At 53.1% G+C, this 18,064-nt stretch overlaps 1 protein-coding gene across 3 annotated transcripts in view; it reads right to left on the bottom strand.

Moving 5' to 3' along the window:
- Positions 1 to 4,128: 4,128 nt before the first annotated feature.
- Positions 4,129 to 18,064, bottom strand: part of LOC102456958 (L-amino-acid oxidase-like) — a 32,802-nt gene continuing 18,866 nt past the window's right edge. For 2 of the 3 annotated variants that reach the window (XM_014573641.4, XM_075913633.2), the window contains exons 3-7: positions 17,790 to 17,896; positions 10,882 to 11,083; positions 9,670 to 9,723; positions 7,580 to 7,710; positions 4,130 to 4,989 (exon numbers count right to left, since the gene is read on the bottom strand). In XM_014573641.4, coding sequence (XP_014429127.3) covers positions 4,188 to 4,989; positions 7,580 to 7,710; positions 9,670 to 9,723; positions 10,882 to 11,083; positions 17,790 to 17,896 — 1,296 coding nt within the window. In that variant the 3' untranslated portion in view covers positions 4,130 to 4,187. Of the gene's footprint in view, positions 4,990 to 7,579; positions 7,711 to 9,669; positions 9,724 to 10,881; positions 11,084 to 17,789; positions 17,897 to 18,064 lie in introns of all 3 variants that reach the window. The other variant, XM_075913632.2, reaches the window with a different exon arrangement.

Here is an 18,064-nt window from a genome sequence, read left to right as displayed (position 1 = left end):
GTAGTTTTGAGCCAAGTCCCGAGCAACCATAGACCTCTCCTTAGGGTGGCCAGGTGTCTGGTTTTCTCCCGGAAAGGCCGGTATTTGTGGCCCCTGTTCAGTAAAAACCCCAGAAAATATTGGACATGTAAGATGGGCCATTCTTCTATTCTTCTATTCTATGCTCAACAACTTTGGTTGTTTTTTTTTGCTCAACCAGTTTTTTCCCCGCCATATTCAGGATTTTTTGTATCTGGTAACCCTCCTTGGAACAAAAATCTCCTCCGAACCTAAAGTTAGTGGCTGTTGATGAAGCTGCTTTGCATCACAACTCATATCCCTGAGAAGATACAGATACACATTAACCCCCCCCCCCCCCCCAAGGACTAGGCCTTGCAGAGACTAACAAAACGCGTGGAGGGCTCGTGAGCTTCGGCGGGCCCAGCGCACTTGGAGGGGACTTGCAAGGCCCTGAGGCCGGCTCCCTGTCAGGTGACCCTGTACAAATGGAGGTGGATGAAAAAACCCCAAACGTGCAACCCAACTCAGTCAATCCCAGCGGGTGCAATAGTCCCTGAGTTCAGCTCTTGCCCTGAAGTGAGGCACAAAGGCCACCAGGGGGCAGTCGGAGGACAGGAATGAGCAAGGGAGGGCTTCTCTGGGAGCCTTTTCCACTTGGCCTGGCCTGTCTGGAAATGAATCCACAGCGGGAAAGGGATATTGTGTCAGGAAATCAACATAATCCTCCCTTTCTTTCTTTCTTTCTTTCTTTCTTTCTTTCTTTCTTTCTTTCTTTCTTTCTTTCTTTATAAAGAAAGAAAGAAAGATGTTTATGCAGAAAGAAAGAAAGAAAGAAAGAAAGAAAGAAAGAAAGAAAGAAAGAAATTTCTTTCTTTCTTTCTGCATAAACATCTTTCTTTCTTTCTTTCTTTCTTTCTTTCTTTCTTTCTTTCTTTCTGCATAAACTTCTTTCTTTCTTTCTTTCTTTCTTTCTTTCTTTCTTTCTTTCTTTCTTTCTTTCTTTCTTTCCACCCCTTTACCTTACTGGCAACGGGGGATGAATCCCCTTTGCTTTCTTCTCCATTTTCGCTGGCACAAGCCGTGTTTTTTTGTTTTGTTTTTTGGTCTTTCCAGGAACGGTGCTTCTCTTAATCAGCTTTGGCAATTCCGGCGCGTGACCTCTGCGGCGTCGGGCGTGAAAAGGGGCGGAATGGGGAATCCCCCTCGGGCGACGTTGGGCCCACGCTATGCTGCAATCCCACAGGGCTTTCTCTCGGCGCTGCAATCCCACAGGGCTTTCTCTCGGCACGCCTCAAAGCCCTTTCCAACGTGCTTTCATGCACCCAAAAGGCCTGCGACGAGTGAGTTAACTGGGAGGGGGTTTGCACGTTGAGGCCTTAACCCTGAAAGGCTGCAGGTGCAGGAATAGTGTTGTGGATGTGAGTAGTCTCAATTCATGGACCATACGCTGTGGCTGTGTCTACACTGGGCCACTTATTCTGGAAAAGCAGCCGCTTTTCCGGAATAACTTGCCAGCTGTCTACACTGGCCCCTTGAATTTCCGGAAAAGCACTGACGATCTACTGTAAGAAATCAGCCGCTTTTTCGGAAATACTATGCGCTCCCCTTCGGGCAAAAGTCCTTTCTCCGGAAAACTGTTCCGGAAAAGGGCCAGTGTAGAGAGCACAGTAGTGTTTTCCGCAAAAAAGCCCCGATCGCGAAAATGACGATCAGGGCTTTTTTGTGGAAAAGCGCGTCTAGATTGGCCACGGATGCTTTTCCGGAAAAAGGGCTTTTCCGGAAAAGCATCCTGCCAATGTAGACGCGCTTTTTCCGGAAATACTTATAACAGAAAACTGTTCTGTTTTAAGCATTTCCGGAAATTCATGCCAGTGTAGACGTAGCCTGTGTGTAACCGTAAAGACAAGTGTAAATCTTTGCAAGATCAGAGACTAGGTTGGAATTGGAAAAGGTTCAGAAAAGGGCAACAAAAACGATTATGGGTCTGGACTAGCTTCTGTCTGAGGAGAGATGGTAGAGACTGGGGCTTTTTGGCCTGGAAAAGAGACGGTTGGGGAGCGGGAGGGGAATAGGAGAAAAGTTTACAAAATCATGACTGGTGTGGAGAAAGTAAATACAAAAGTGCTATGAACTCCTCACAAGAACGAGGGCTCACCCAATGAAATGAACAGGCAGCAGGTTTAAAACAAACCAAAGGAAGGTTTTCTTCACGCAGAGCACAGCCAACCTGTGGAACTCCTCGCCACAGGATGTGGGGAAGACCAGGGTTGGAACAGGGTTCAAAAAAAGAGCTAGAGAGATTCACATAGGTTAGGACCATCAATGGGATGGATAGGAACGGCGTCTCTGGCCTCTGTTTGTCTGGAAACGGGCGACAAGGGAGGGATAGATACCCGACCGGGCCGCACATTAAACAGCCACCCAGGAGAAAACGGTGTGATCCTTCAACCGGACAAGAGGCCAGACGCGCCAGGCAGGAAGAGGGATGGCCGATGATATTGGAAACAGTCCTCTCGATGCAGCTGGGGGGGTTTTCACAGCGTGGCTGCATGCACGAGGGACCCCCGCACACTTTCCTCCCCCCCCCGCCTCCAAAACGTGAAATCGTCTTCTCCCGACGTGCATTCCCGTGCCATTAAAAAATTCCAGCCGGGGGGGGGTTTTCGCTTAACGAAGTCCACGGAGGTCCCGTCGGTCGGGCCGACTTCGCCGTGAACGAGACACGGTCCTTGACAGGACCACCGAGTCCCGGAGCAGGCCCTGGCCCTCAGCACGACCGTAGCCCTTCTGGGACACAGTGGCCAGGCATGCGGGGTGGAGGGGAGGGGGAGCGCAGGAGCTTTACTGCCCACACACCCACCCTGCAACCCTGGGGCTGAGGGGACCATGCCTAGGGCGGGAGGCCAGCATGCATGAGGGGCGGAGCTCTCTGGGCTCTGGCGGGGAGTAGAAGGGGTGGGGCTTATGACAGAACAGGAGGGTTTTAAAGCAGAAGGGGCGGGGCTTAAGCTAAAAGGGGCGGGGCTTAAAACAGAAGGTGTGGGGCTTAAGATAGAAGAGGCGGGGCTTATAGCAGAAGGGGGCGGGGCTTAACACAGAACAGATAGGTCTTAAAACAGAAGGGGCGGGTTTTAAGATAGAAGGGGTGGGGCTTAAAACAGAAGGGGCAGGGCTTAAGACAGAAGGGGTGGGACTTAAGACAGAAGGGGCGGGGCTTACCACAGAACAGATAGATCTTAAAACAGAAGGGGCGGGTTTTAGGATAGAAGGGGTGGGGCTTAAGACAGAAGGGACAGGGCTTAAGACAGAAGGGGTGGGGCTTAAGACAGAAGAGGCAAGTCTTAAGACAGAAGGGGCGGGGCTTAAGATAGAAGGGATGGGTTTTAAGACAGAAGGGGCGGGGCTTAAGATAGAAGGGATGGGTTTTAAAACAGAAGGGGCGGGGCTTAAATAGAAGGGATGGGTCTTAAGATAGAACGGGCGGGGCTGAGGACAGAAGGAGGCGGGTCTTAATCCAGAAGGGGTGGGGCTTAAGCCTGAAGGGGTGGGGCTGGAGACTGGCCTCCCCGAACGGGTGCCTCCTACGGCCACAATGTCCGGGCCAGCATAAAGCGGTGGAAGAAATCCCCGAGGTCTTGGGGTGCCCGGTGTGTTGGGTGGAGAAGGGGCGCTGGGGCAGGTAGGGGTGCTGAGGAGGGGGCGCCCGGGCGGGAGGGAGGTCTGGGCAGCGACATGGGCCCTTCGGCCGCGGGGCCGGATGCACCGGCTTGCCCGCACACAGAACCACCTCACCCACGTGGCGGGGGCCTGCTGACCTGGCCCCGATAACCGAACGTGGCTCGTAGGCGCGCGACGGCCTCCAAGACGTTGCTTAATTAGCGCCCGGCGCGTCAGGCGTTCCTCTAGGCCTGGGGTTTCCCAAGCCCGCGTCTCTTGGCTTCTTGCATCAGTATCGAGGTGAACACACCCTGGCAAGCAGTTCCACAGGTTGACTGTGCACTGCGTGAAGAAGAACTTTCTTGTATTAGTTTTAAACCTGCTCCCCATTAATTTCATTGGGTGTCCTCTAGTTCTTCTATCATGGGAACTAATAAATTACTTTTATTAAATAATGACACTCGAAGATTAGCAGAACCGTTTTTAATACCCCGCTCGATTGTTTTTAATCCCCCTTCCTGCCACCCCCGTTACAGCAGTTCATTTCCCTTCCTCTCGCTCTGGGACCAGCTGGCCTGGTGGATGTCCCTGGCCGCCCTGAGGCCGGCTTTCATGGCCGTGTCGATCCAGCCGTGTTGTTGGGCGGTGTACTCCCCGGCGAAGTAGACCCTCCCTTCGTTCTGGTGCAGCGCCGCGGCGAAGTCAGTGAACTGGTAGGGGGTCAAGGAGACGTAGGCGCCCATCGAATACTTGTCTTGGCCCCATTTCTTGACCACGTGTTTGTCGCAGACCTTCTGGACGTAGCTCTTGGGCAGCTGGTGGATTTTGGCCAGGTCCTCGCGCACCAGGTCCGCGCACATCTCGTCACTGAGGGAGTTGAAGAAGTCTGCGTCGTCATCCACCGTGTAGGACGCCAGCACCACCCCCACCCCGCTGGAGAAATTGTGGCTGGGGTAGTAGATGTTTCGGGCCGGGTGGCCCGTGACCGACTTCCCACCAAAGATCCCGTCCTGCTCCCAGAACCGCTTCCGGCAGGCCAGAAAAATCTTCACGTCCTTCGAGAAGTGGACAGAGCGCAGGGCCCGGGTCTTATTGGGCGACAGAGGCGGGGAGAACTTAATGAGCCGGACGGCTTTGGCCGCGGTGGCCACCAGGACGTAGTCGGCCGTCTCCGACAAAGGCAGCGGGGCGTGCGGCTTGTGGTAGAACACCCTCACTCCGTCGCCGTCTTGTATTATCCTCACCACCGGGGCCTGGAATCGGATGTCTCTCTTCAAAGACCGATAGAACGCCTCTGGGAGTTTATCGAAGCCCCCGGTGATCTCGTCAAGCCTGAAAGAAAAGATGAGGAAGGAATGGAGGGAAGAGGACGGTGGAAGAATTGCAGGTCTCTGAGGGTACGTCTACACTACAGAGGAAGATCGAAGTGGCCGCTGTCGGGCTTCCAGGGTTCGAATGAGCGGGTCTAGCTAATTTGAACTGACAGGGACTGTCATGAACAGGGGGAGAGCTGACTAGCACTCGGTGACTAAGGGGTTAACTCAGGTACCTAGCAAAGGTGTCAGCCCTGGGGCCTGGAGAACCATTCGAGTTAGAGGGTTGAAATTTGAATTGGATAGAGATTCCCTGCCTGCTTGCTTTGGGTGTGTCTAGACGACAGGGTTTTGTCGACAAAACTAGACCTGCGTCTACGCTGCTGCCGAATTCTGTCGACAGAACGCGGCAGTTTTGTCGACGGCGGTAAACCTCATTCGACGAGGAACAACAACTTTTGTCGCCAGAGTTCTGTCGCCAGAAGGCGTTTTTGCAGCTACACTGTCCTTTGCATCTACACTGTCATGTCAACAAAGCGGCTTGCTTTGTCTTCAGAACTGGATGTCGTCTAGACGCTCTTTGTCAACAGAAGCTTCGTTGACAGTATGGGTATGTCTAGACTACAGGCTTTTGTCGACAGACGTTTTGTCGACAGATAGGATGTGTCTAGACTACAGGGTGCTGTCGACAAAAGTTCACTTTTGTCGACAAAACGATATCTGTGTCTACACTGCCACTGAGTTCTGTCGACACAATGTCGACAGAACTCAGCAGTTTTGTCAACAGTTGTAAACCTCATTCTACGAGGAATAACGCCTTTTGTCGCCAGAGTTCTGTTGACAGAAGGCGTTATTGCATCTACACTGTCTTTTGCGTCTACACTGTCATGTCAACAAAGCGGCTTGCTTTGTCTACAGAACTGGATGTCGTCTAGATGCTGTTTGTCAATAGAAGCTTTGTCGACAGTATCTGTCGACGAAACTTCTGTCGACAAAAGCCTGTAGTGTAGACATATCCATACTGTTAACAAAGCTTCTGTTGACAAAGAGCGTCTAGACGACATCTAGTTCAGTCAAAAAAGCAAGCCACTTTGTGGACATGAGAGTGTAGACTCAAAGGACAGTGTAGATGTAATAACGTCTCCTGGAGACACAACTCTGTCAACAAAAGGAGTTATTCCTCATCGAATGAGGTTTACCGCCATCGACAAAACTGGCAAGTTCTGTCAAAGTTATGACAACAGAACTCGGTGGCAGTGTAGACGCAAGGACAGTTTACATGCAATAACACCTTCTGTCGACAGAACTCTGTCGACAGAAGGCGTTATGCCTCGTAAAATGAGGTTTACCAGCGTCGACAAAACTGCTGAGTTCTGTCGACGTTATGTCGACAGAACTCAGCGGTAGTGTAGATGCAGGTATAGTTTTGTCGACAAAAGTCCACTTTTGTTGACAAAACTCTGTAGTCTAGACACACCCTTAGACACACACCTACTGTTGACAAAGCTTCTGTCAACAAAGAGCGTCTAGACGACAGCCAGTTCCGTCGACAAAGCAAGCCGCTTTGTCGACATGACAGTGTAGACGCAAAGGACAGTGTAGATGCAATAATGCTTTCTGGTGACAGAACTTCATCAACAAAACCTCGAAGAATGAGGTTTACCGCTGTCGACAAAACTGTCGACAGGACTCGGTGGTAGTGTAGACACAGGTCTAGTTTTGTTGACAAACATCCACCTTTTTCGACAAAACCCGGTCGTCTAGACACACCCCAGGTAAGAGGGAAAAGTAAATTCAGTTGCGTTCGGGATCATTTTGCTTTCTTGTGAGGTTTGGTTTGAATGGCTCTGTGCGATTCTCTGCCTCCTCTCTCCATTTATCATCAAAACCTTGCACCCAGAGACTTGACTCTGGGTTTTAATTTGTTTTCCTTGGTTGCTCTGTCACATCTAGCAACCAAGGATGCGTTCTCAAGTTTATCTTTTGTTTTGTAATTAAAATCCCATCTTTGAAGGTGACGAGTTGATTCTTGTGTCCTGGACGGTCTGTCTGTGGCTATCTGCAGACCTCGGACTGAGGGGTCTGCCGACAGTGGCCAACGCCAGGTGCCCCAGAGGGAGTGAACAGAATGGGGACGCCTCACATGATCCCTCCCCTGTCGCTGATTCCCAGCCTCTGACAAACAGAAACTGGAGCTACTAGCCCTGCCCATCTTGATGGACCTATCCCAGTGCTTTTTTGAAGCCTGTTAAAGTCCTGGCCGTCACAGCATCCTGCGGCGAGGAGTTCCACAGGTTGACGGCATAGTGCGTGAAGAAAAACGTCCTTTGGTTTGCTTTCAACCTGCTGCCTATTAAACCAAAGGTTCCCTCGAGAGACCAGAGGGGTGGACCCGCATCGGTATTACAGACACTCTCGGTCAGAAGTTCATGACTGAATTCCCAACGAGAGCCCCCTGATGACCACTTTCAGTAATGCCTCGTGAACGTGTCCCCTGCCCGGCATGGCTAGAGACATCCACTAAGGAAGCTCTGCTCCCTGGTGCCTGCTTCGAGATACACGTTCCTCCCTGTCTGCAACAAGGGAGGAAAGATTTTGCTTTGGCTTACCCTTGCTGGAATGCCACATGATCCATGAGCGAGTAAAGGAAAGACACGTGAAAGCCGCCGTCTAAATTCATCAGGTCGCCGATCATGTTAACGGCTCCTCGACTTAATTTGCCTTCTTTAATCAAATATTCCTGGTCGGGAAGAGAGGCAGGGTTGAAAGGCCAGGATTTCAGTTCCAATGCACGAAGGAATTATTCGGGATCTGTCAGGTAGATGACCCCGCCGTGGGCGCAAAAATGCTTTGCGAACATCTCGCATCTCACACCTGACGAACTAAGCAACTATCCTTCTACAAAAGGGATGTCACACACCAACAAGGGTATGTCTACTCTACAGCGTTATTTCGAAATATCTAATTTCAATGTAGTTATTTTGAAATAACGCGTCTATACAGTGCTTATTTCGAAATAACGCGTCTATACAGCGCTTATTTCGAAAAAGCAATTCCTCGTGGAAGGAGGTTTACCCATTTCAAAAGAAGCCCTCCATTCTTTCGAATTAATTTCGAAACAGCAGTTGGCTTGTGTCGACGCTAGGAACGGTATTTCGAAATAACGGCTGTTATTTCGAAATAACTTTGCTGGGTAGACGTACCCTTACAGAGAGAGACTGCGGAACGGAAAGTCATCTGCAAGTTTGACCCAGTGACCCTGGGCCAGAATACCCGGGCTGGCGCATTACACAGCCAATTTCCCCTGCCTTTAACATCCGCATGTTCACATCAAATGCGACGAATAGGACGCATCTCTCCCACTTCATCAGTCGCATTACTACGGGTCCTACCCTTGACAGCTGCTTCGGCTGCTAGATACCTCTCTTGGTTTCCAACTCATCTGAGGAAGCGGGTTTTACCCACAAAAGCTCACGAGCCTGTATAGATTTGTGAGTTGCTAAGGGCTTTGGTTTTCAATTTGGGGGTCTAGATCGACCCTCTGGAGGGTTGATCTTCTCGTTAGTGTAGGTGCCAGAGGGGACGACTCAATTTTAATGATAATTAAAACATCTTATAAGCTACTTATATAAGAAAAACCGATGAATATCTGAACAGCCAGACACCCAGTGTCCTGTCTGCCCACAGTGGCCAATGCCAGGTGCTCCAGGGGGAGAGAATAGAACAGGGATTCAGCAAGTGACCCTCCTCTGTCGCCCATTTCCAGGCACAAAGAAGCGAGGGAGACCCTCTCTTCCTATCCTGGCTAACAGTCATTTGATGAAGCTAACCTCCCTGAACGTATCCCGCTCTTTTTTGAACTCTGTTCAAGGCCTGGTCTCCACTGCGTCCTCTGGCAAGGAGTTCCACAGGTTAACGGTGCGCCACGTGAATGAATGTGTAGCAATGAAGAGGCCCATGTACGGCCGCTGCAGCAAAGTCACAGTTTTCTCAAGTCATAACTGTGGCAAGGTGCATGCTGGGGTATTATTTAAGGACTAACATATTTTTACCTGTGGTAAAAATTAGTCACCAGGGAGGCAGCATCGAGGGGACGACTCATTTAAACCAGAGGGGCTTGTTCCTCTCCTGCACTCAGCCAGGAGGGAACACAAGGGTCTCTAGTGCCTAACCTGGCCCCAGCCCAAAACAGAGGATCAAAATCGCTTGGAGGCAGAAAGCACGGTTCGAGTAGGCAGGAGACTTTCTTGCCAACAAATCGAGGCAGCAGACGGTTTCAGTATTCCCGGGGATGGGAGAAAGAACTCCTGACCCATCATCGAGGAAAACTCAAACCGGTAAGATGGGGCAGCCACATCTGTCTGCAGGATTCCAGCTGTGGGCGTCCCGTGGTTTTATAGAGAAGCAAGACGAGATTTTCTGTCTTCTTCTCGATCCCGTTTTTTAATGATTCCTAACATGCTGGTTGCTTTTGTGACGGCCGCTGCGCAACGTTTTCGGAGAGCTCGCCGCCATGACTCCCAGATCTCTCTCGGGAGTAGCTGTCGCTAAATTAATCCCCCTCATATCGTACAGCTAGTTGGGATGACGTCTGGTTGGGCTGGCCTAGGGGGATTCGGACGTGATGCCTCCTTCCGTAGGAAGGAAGGCTTAGGGGGATGAGGTGAAAGGCACCAGCCGACCGGCCGGCATCAATTACCTTGATGGTAAAGGAGTCGTATTTCTCTTTCAAAGCCCTGCAGTCCGTAGTCACCTGGGGAGCAAGCAACAAAGCAGTCGTGTGAGCCACAGCCGGGCCTGTCCCTTTGCAGATCGGTGGTGTTCCCAATTTGCCACCGTGTACCTACAGACAGTATCTTGGGACGCGTGCCGTAAGAACAGCCTGACGGGGTCAAAGCCATCGATCCCCGTGTCCTGTCTGCCCACGGTATTGCTGGAGCTAACCTCCATGAGTGTATCTAGCTCTTTTTTGAGCTCCTGATCTTCACATCCTCCTGTGGCGAGGAGTTCCACAGGTAGACTGTGCACTGAGTGAAGAAATACTTCTTCCAAATTACTTTACTACGGCCTATTAATTTAATTTGGCGACCCGCCTAGTTCCATCCCATTGGCAACGGGGGATGAACAGTTTTGGATTTCTTCTGCATTTTCTCCGGCACAAGACATGCCAGAAGGTGCCAAGAAGAGTATTTTCATCTTTCATAGCACCCAAGTGGTGAGGGCCTTCCGGCCGAGCCCCACTAGCCGAACGCGGCTTGTAGGCGCTCAACGGCCTCAGAGACGTTGCTTAATTAGTGCCCGGCTCGTCAGGCCACCGCCCCAGCACTCCTAGGCTCAGAATTTCCTCACCCCGGTGTCTCTTGGCTTCTTGCACCAGTAATCAGTGTGAACACACCCGGCTTAATCCCTGGCACCTAATCGCCTCATTACCACTTAATCGTCTCCCATGGCCTGATGTTGGCAGCGATCCCATGTCTGTGCTTCCATTCTGGGGGGGCACTTTCTTCCACTCACCCTGCCGGGGGACCGGCGCACCCCACTCCGGCGTGGGGCAGCCCCCCACGTATTCCTAAGCGCCCGCTGGCGAGGTTGTCCCTCGCATGGGGACGTTTTCTTTCTGTGCAAAACCCCCTTTTTGCACAAGATCCTTTTTGGGGGCATAAGGATCTTGTGGAAAAAGGGGGTTTGCACACAAAAAAAGTCCCCGTGGCTTGTTTCCGTGCAAAAACCCCGGCGTGAAAACGGATCGGCAGAAAATATGCAAATGAGACCGGGACTCGTGCAAAGGAGATCACGCTTCGTGCAAAGGAGTCCCTCATTAGCATATTTTTTGCCGAGGAAACGCGTCGTGCAGACGTAGCCTCCGCGTGCAGGCTGGCTCGCGACATCACCCCCGTGCCCGCGTCCGTACCGTATCCAGCGTCTGATTATAAAGCGCGGTGGCAGATTTGCCCTTCTCCGAGGGAAGCACCGGGTACTCCAAGACGTCGGGGTCTTGCTCCACGTCGATATGCCTGGCCCGGACGTTGTTCACCAGATACCAGGTGTTGTCGTTGCTGCCGTAGAACGGGCTCAGCGGAAGTTTGTACTGGTGGATAAATTCATGCACAATCCTGAAGGAAGGAGAAAGCGTCAGAAGGGAGGTTTCCGCCGGGCCGGTCTCTCTCCCCAAGAGCCACAAGGAGTCCGGCGGGATTATAAAGAGCAACACACGGAGCAGGGAAGACGCTTTCGTGAATGACAACTCACTTCCTCAGAGGCCGTAAGGGGGAAAAAAAAGGAAGGGTACAGAGATGGCAGTGTGGACTCAGAACTACAGAGACCTCAGAAGGTCAAGTCCAGCCCCCTGCTCTAGGCAGGACCAATTCCAACTAAATCAACCCGGCCAGGGCTTGGTCCAGCCGCGACTTAAACACCTCTAGGGACGGAGACTCCACTACTTCCCTAGGGAACCCATCCCAGCGCTTCCCCACCCGCCTCAGGAAATCGTTTTTCCTAATGTCCAACCTGGACCTCTCCCACCGCAACTTGAGCCCATTGCTCCTTGTTCTGCATCTGTCACCACTGAGAACAGCCTCTCTCCATCCTCTTTGGCACCCCCCTTCAGGAAGCTGCAGGCTGCTCTCAAATCCCCCCTCACTCTTCGCTTCTGCAGACTAAACAGACCCAAATCCCTCAGTCTCTCTTTGTAGATCATGTGCTCCAGCCCCCGAATTATTTTGGTCGCCCTCTGCTGGACCCTCTCCAATGCGCCCACGTCCTTTTTGTAGTGGAGGGCCCAGAACTGGACACAATACTCCAGATGTGGCCTCCCCAGAGCCGAATAAAGGGGAATAATGACATCTCTGGATCTGCTGGCAATGCTCCTCCTAATGCAGCCTAATATGCCATTAGCCTTCTTGGCTACAAGGGCCCCCTGTTGGCTCATCTCCAGCTTTTCATCCATTGCAATCCCCAGGGTCCTTTTCTGCAGAACTGCCGCTCAGCCAGTCGGTCCCCAGCCTGTAACAATACTTGGGATTCTTCCGTCCCAAGGGCAGGACTCTGCGCTTGTCCTTGTTGAACCTCATCAGATTTCTTTTGGCCCAATCCTCTAATCTGTCCAGGTCACTCTGGACCCTCCCTGCCCTCCAGCGTATCTACCCCTCCCCCCAGCTTAGTGTCAGCTGCAAACTTGCTGAGGATGCAACCCATCCCCTCCTCCAGCTCCTTCACAAAACCGGTCCCAGAACCAATCCTCGGGGCGCTCTGCTAGAAAACTCAGTGCGAATCCAATTAGTGTGGGTGTGGCGGATGAGACAGGGAGAGTAATTTCTGAATGGGAATTACCTCTTGCACTGGGAGAACCAGTCCCTGTTTCGGGATGGCGAAATTGGCCCACAAATTCCAGCTCGGCAGTTCCTCATAGAGGTCTGTTTTCACTGATTTTTTTTTTTTTTGCGTGAGAACGGCCCGAAACGGTTCATCTAGGGCGGTGAAAGTGCCCCCCGCGGTTGGGATTTTGGGGGCTGCTCTTGGGGAGGGCTGCGTGGCGTCCATTTCTTCGTGTGTGTGAAGGCCGTCGGGGATGACAGAGGGCGGAGGGGTGCGGCCGGAACGTGGCGGAAAATCTCACACGCGTAGCCGTGCACCTGAAGAAGCCTTTGACGGGACGGCTGATGCGGTGAGGTCACGGTGGTAGAGGGGTAGAGGAACTGGCCACAGGGATCGGTTCCTGGATTAGCATTTCTATTGTGAGGTGTGACGTTGGGGGGGAGTGTTTCTCTAGGGTTGCCAAGGGGGAGGGACTGTATGGGTGTGTCTAGACGACAGGGTTTTGTCGACAAAAGTCCACTGTCTACACCGCTGTTCATGTCGACAAAGCAGCTTGCTGTGTCGACAGAACTGGATGTCGCCTAGACGCTCTTTGTCGACAGAAGTTTTGTTGATAGATACTGCTGTAGAATGAGGTTTACCGCATTCTTCGACGTTCTGTCGACAGAACTCAGCGGCAGTGTAGATGCAGGTATCGTTTTGTCAACAAAAGTCCACTTTTGTCAACAAAACTCTGTAGTCTAGACACACCCAAATTGTTGACAAAAGCACGTAATCTAGACGTACCCTAAGGGTGTGTCTAGACTACAGGGTTTTGTTGACAAAAGTCCACTTTTGTCAACAAAACTATCCCTGCGTCTACACTGCCGCTGTGTTCTGGCAACATAACGTCGACAGAACTCAGCAGTTTTGTTGACAGCGGTAAACCTCATTCTGGGTACGTCTAGACTACAGGCTTTTGTCGACAGATACTGTCAACAATGCTTCTGTCAACAAAGAGCGAGTAGACAACATCCAGATCTGTCGACAAAGCAAGCCGCTTTGTTGATATGACAGTGTAGACGCAGAAGACAGTGTAGATGCAATAACGCCTTCTGTTGGCAGTACTCTTTTGGCCAAAGGCGTTATTCCTCATAGAATGAGGTTTACCGCCGTTGACAAAACTGCCGAGTTCTGTCAACGTTATGTTGACAGAACTCGGCGGCAGTGTAGACGCAGGTATAGTTTAAAAGTCCACTTTTGTCGACAAAACCCTGTAGTCTAGACACACCCCTACTGTCGACAAAGCTTCTGTCGACAAAGAGCATCTAGACGACAGCCAGTTCTGTCGACAAAGCAAGCTGCTTTGTCGACAGGACAGTGTAGACGCAAAGGACAGTGTAGATGCAATCACGCCTTCTGGCAACAGTACTGTCGACAAAAGGCGTTATTCCTCGTAGAATGAGGTTTACCGCCGTTGACAAAACTCGGCGGCAGTTGTAAACTGGTTCGTCCCTCAGCGTCCACTATGAGCTAATTGTGGTACAGAGAGATCAGCCTGAGCGGTCACCACTAAGGCCGGTGGCCCTTTTATTACGCACATTCGCGTGACACCCGAGCCGGGTCGGCCTGCTGGCGGAGTAGGGGGGTTCGGGCCCGCCCCCTCTCCGAACCCCGGCCCAGGGCCCTAAAGGCAGGGACCCGTGGTCCCTCCCTCGCGGATGGGGGAACGCCCCAAAACACACCCGCTCACGGGCTCCACGACCCCGTCCTGGGCCGCTTCCTACTCCACCAGGCCTCCCGGCCCGTCTCCCTTGACCCCGCTGGCCTCACCTCTCCTTCCTTCTCCCCTCCTCCAGCTCGGTCCGCCGCGCTCCCTTGCACCGTGCCGGTCCCGGGTTTAAATCCCCCGCCGGCTCCATTCCCCCTCCACGTCACTTCCCCTGCGACGCCTCCCAGCCACCCTTCCCCCGTGACATCATCCCCCTGCGCCTCGCCGGCCCCTCCCTCTCGGGCCCTGCCAGCCGGCGTATTACTGCAGCCCGTCGCGGCGGGCTGGGCTGCGTTCCCCGCCCCCCGGTATGGCCGCCCGGCGCCTCCCGGCGCGTTCTCAGTGCGGGGCGCGAGTGCCCCGTCGCGCCGCCCGGGGCCTCCCGGCGCGCTCTCAGTGCGGGGCGCGAGTGCCCCGTCACACAGTCTAGACACACCCAAGGAGAGCAACAGAGCGCCTCTAGGCATTATCTACCCCCCCTGCTAACACCTCTTATGTCTGTAGCGGGTTCATTCACTTTTCGCACGACTTCTCACTTTTTTGCCCGGAGGACTCCCGCAGGGCAGCTTGTGGGGAAGTCACCCGCCTCTCCGACGCGCCCCCTTTGGGTGAAGTGCTCTCTTCAGGTCACTGCAGTGTCCACTCTGCTGTTTGTCTGCACCCCCTTCTGAGGGGGAGTCACTGTTCTTCTGGTACCCCCGGGGACCCCTAGCTCTTCCTGGGTGCACTCAGCTCCTTCCTGGAACACCCAGTTCCTCGGGCTGCCCGGTTCCCTCCTGCACCTCTGCCTTTGTGCCTTCTGGCCTACGGCTTCCCTTTAATCGAGCGCCCGCAGCCTACCGCAGCTGCCTCCCTGCAAGCCCCCGCTTTCATGACTGCCTCCATGGGCCTCAGGCCGGGTAGTCTGGGTTCGCTGGGCCCCAAGTCCGCGGCCCTGTGGGGGCAGACAGGCAGACCCCCCTCCTCCTCTCCGGAGCTGCACTTATAAGCTCCAGCTAGGGCCCCGTTAATTGCCCTCAGCTGGGCGTCTCCCCGACTCCAGGTCCCTTGACTCCAACACCCTGCCGCATGCCCCGACGAGGTTCCCAAACTTTTCGGCGTTGATTTTTGAGCAACCCGCGCGCCTCCCCAAAATAGCAGCAAAACTTGTTGAGCAAAAAAAAAAAGGACCGGACCGAGGCAGCAAAACGTGATGGGGGGCTGGGGGCTGGGTTGCCTTGCACCCCCCCTGGAATTTCTTCATGCCCCCCAGTTTGGGAACCCATGACCTCTTCTAGGTGACTCCACCGGGTGCCCTGGCAGCCAAGCCAGCTAACGGCGTATCGGGGTGCGTTAGGAGGAGCATGACCAGCAGATCTAGGGAGTAACTGGACGACCTGCTCCATTCCACGTCCGACGGACATAAAAGCCGAGTGCCATGTAAGTAAGACCTCTTCGAACCCGCCCCATCTGCTTCATGTAGCGTGGACAGGCCGACAATTCCCCCTCCCATGTTTTCCCTCTTCTTCTGCTATTTATTTCGCCACCTGCACCTCTTCGCTCCGGTCATCTGAAGAAGAAGGCTATGCCCACGAACGCTCATGAAATGTTCAAGAAAGATGTGGAGAAATCGGAGAGGGCCCAGAGAAGAGCAACAAGAATGATGAAAGGTCTAGAGAACATGACCTATGAAGTCCTTGCTCTGCGACAGGGGAACACGGGCCGGTTTGCCCAATGGGACCTACTGAGGCCTGTTTTCGTGTCGAGATTGTTCTTGATTTGATGCACCAGCAAAGGAAAGAGGCAAAGCGTCAAATTCACAGCTGTGTTGTGAGCAAGACACGAGAAGTCGTTCTTCCGCTCTGCTCTGCACTGGTTAGGCCTCCGTTGGAGTCTTGTGTCCAGTTCTGGGCAGCGCATTTCAGGAAAGATGTGGAGAAATCGGAGAAGGTCCAGAGAAGAGCAACAAGAACGATGCAAGGTCGAGAGAACAGGAGCTAGGAGGGGAGGCTGAAAGAATCGGGTTTGTTTAGTTTGGAAAGGAGAAGACGGAGGGGGACAGGAGAGCGGTTTTCAGGCGTGACAAGGAGGAGGGAGAAAACTTGTTCATCTTGGCCTCTGAGGATAGGAGAAGAAGCAATGGGCTTAAACTGCAGCAAGGGAGGTTTAGGTTGGACATTAAGAAAAAGTTCCCAACTGTCAGGGTGGTTAAACACTGGAATAAATTGCCCAGGGAGGTTGTGGAATCCCCATCCCTGGAGATATTGAAGAGCAGGTTAGATAAATGTCTCTCAGGGATGGTCTAGACAGTATTTGGTCCTGCCATGAGGGCAGGGGACTGGACTTGATGACCTCTCGAGGTTCCTTCCGCTCCTAGTGTTCTATGATTCTATGATACCATCTCCAGGCAGTCCCCGGGTTACGTACAAGATAGGGACTGTAGGTTTGTTCTTAAGTTGAATCTGTATGTAAGTCAGAACTGGCTCCAGATTGAGCCGCTGCTGAAACTGACCGCCAGTTCTGACTTACATACAGATTCAACTTAAGAACCCCAAGCGTCCCCAAGTCAGCTGCTGCTGAAACTGATCAGCGGCTGATTCCAGGAAGCCCGGGGCAGAGCAACTCTGCCTCGGGCTTCCTGTAGTCAGCGCTGGTCAGTTTCAGCAGCGGCTGACTTGGAGACGCCTGGGGCAAAGCAGCTGGGGTGCTGCCGGGTTGGTCCAGTAGTGCCCAGAGCGGCGCTGTGGGACCAACCGGCAGCGCCCCAGCTGCTCTGTCCCAGGGTCCACAACAAAAGCCTGGTCTGCTGGGAGGGGGGGGCACACTAGCTGCGCCCCCCCCAGAAGACCAGGGACACGGGGAGCAAAGCCGCAGCGGCAGCGGAGTGCCGCGCCTCTGAGGCTTTGCTCTGGCAAAGCCTCAGAGGCGCGGGACCCTGCCGAGGCTGCGGCTTCGCTCCCGGTGTCCCTGGTCTGCTGGAGACGGTCTCCAGCAGACCAGGGGCACCAGGAGCAGCTTTTCTCGCCCCGGAGGTCGAGGTGGCGGATCGCTGCCTGCGAGCTCCGGGGCGAGAGAGCCCCGTTCGTAAGTCGGATCCGCGTAAGTCGGGGACTGCCTGTATATGTTTTCTTAGTCTCTAAGGAGCTGCAGGACTAGTTGCTGTTTTTTAAGTTTGGTTTTCAGTTACAGACGAACACGGCTCCCCCCCTGAAACTTTTGTTCCCTGGATTCAGCTCTGCGGGGGCCACATCTGGAGTATTGTGTCCAAATTCTGGGCACCCCCGCTATAGGAAGAATGGGGACGCATTGGAGAAGGGCCGGCGGAGGGTGAACAAAACGATTTGGGGGCTGGAGCACATGACCTATGAGGAGAGGCCGAGGGAGTTGGGTCTGTTTAGTCTGCAGAAGCGAAGAGTGAGGGGGGATTTGAGAGCAGCTCCAATGTCAGCATTCGGAGTGTTTTTCCCCTCTATGATCACCAAAATTTTTATATTGAGACGTCCGCTGCTCTGAACAAGGTTGGTGGGCAATATTCCTGCTAACCCTTTCCATCCACGTGTAGAATTTTCCCATCCATGTGCAAACATTTCCCATCGATGTGCGGAATATTTTTTTGACGTGCGCTGAGGCATGTGCACCACTCGCCACTATAGAAAAGCTAGCTGGGGGCGGGCTGCCTCAGCTGGGCGGCATTGGAATCTCTCCTGAGCAGCCGCCCAAGCCCTCCGCTTCCAGGGAACACAGTCGGTGGGGCGGGAGAGTAAACGGTATATTACCTGTGGTCTCGGGGCAGACGCATGGCTCCCAGCTCCGCATACCAGTCATCTTCTCGGTGGGTCAAGATGCGTCCTCCGACCCGGTTACTGGCTTCCAGGATCGTGATCTAAGAATACAACACAGGTCGGGTGACCACATGTCTCATTTTGGCCGGGAGAATCCAGTTTTTACGTTCTGTACCGGTCACCCTGAGTTTCTTTTCCCCCCAAAGGAGACATTTTTATTCCCCTGGCTCTTGTCGATTAACCCACAACCTTTCCTCCGTGAAAGGTCG

The sequence above is a fragment of the Pelodiscus sinensis genome, chromosome 19 (genome assembly GCF_052426305.1).
Source record: "Pelodiscus sinensis isolate ZL-2025 chromosome 19, ASM5242630v1, whole genome shotgun sequence".
Lineage (NCBI taxonomy): Eukaryota > Metazoa > Chordata > Testudines > Trionychidae > Pelodiscus > Pelodiscus sinensis.
Note: the sequence above shows the minus strand (reverse complement) of the source record. Positions and strands in the feature narration are given on the sequence as shown.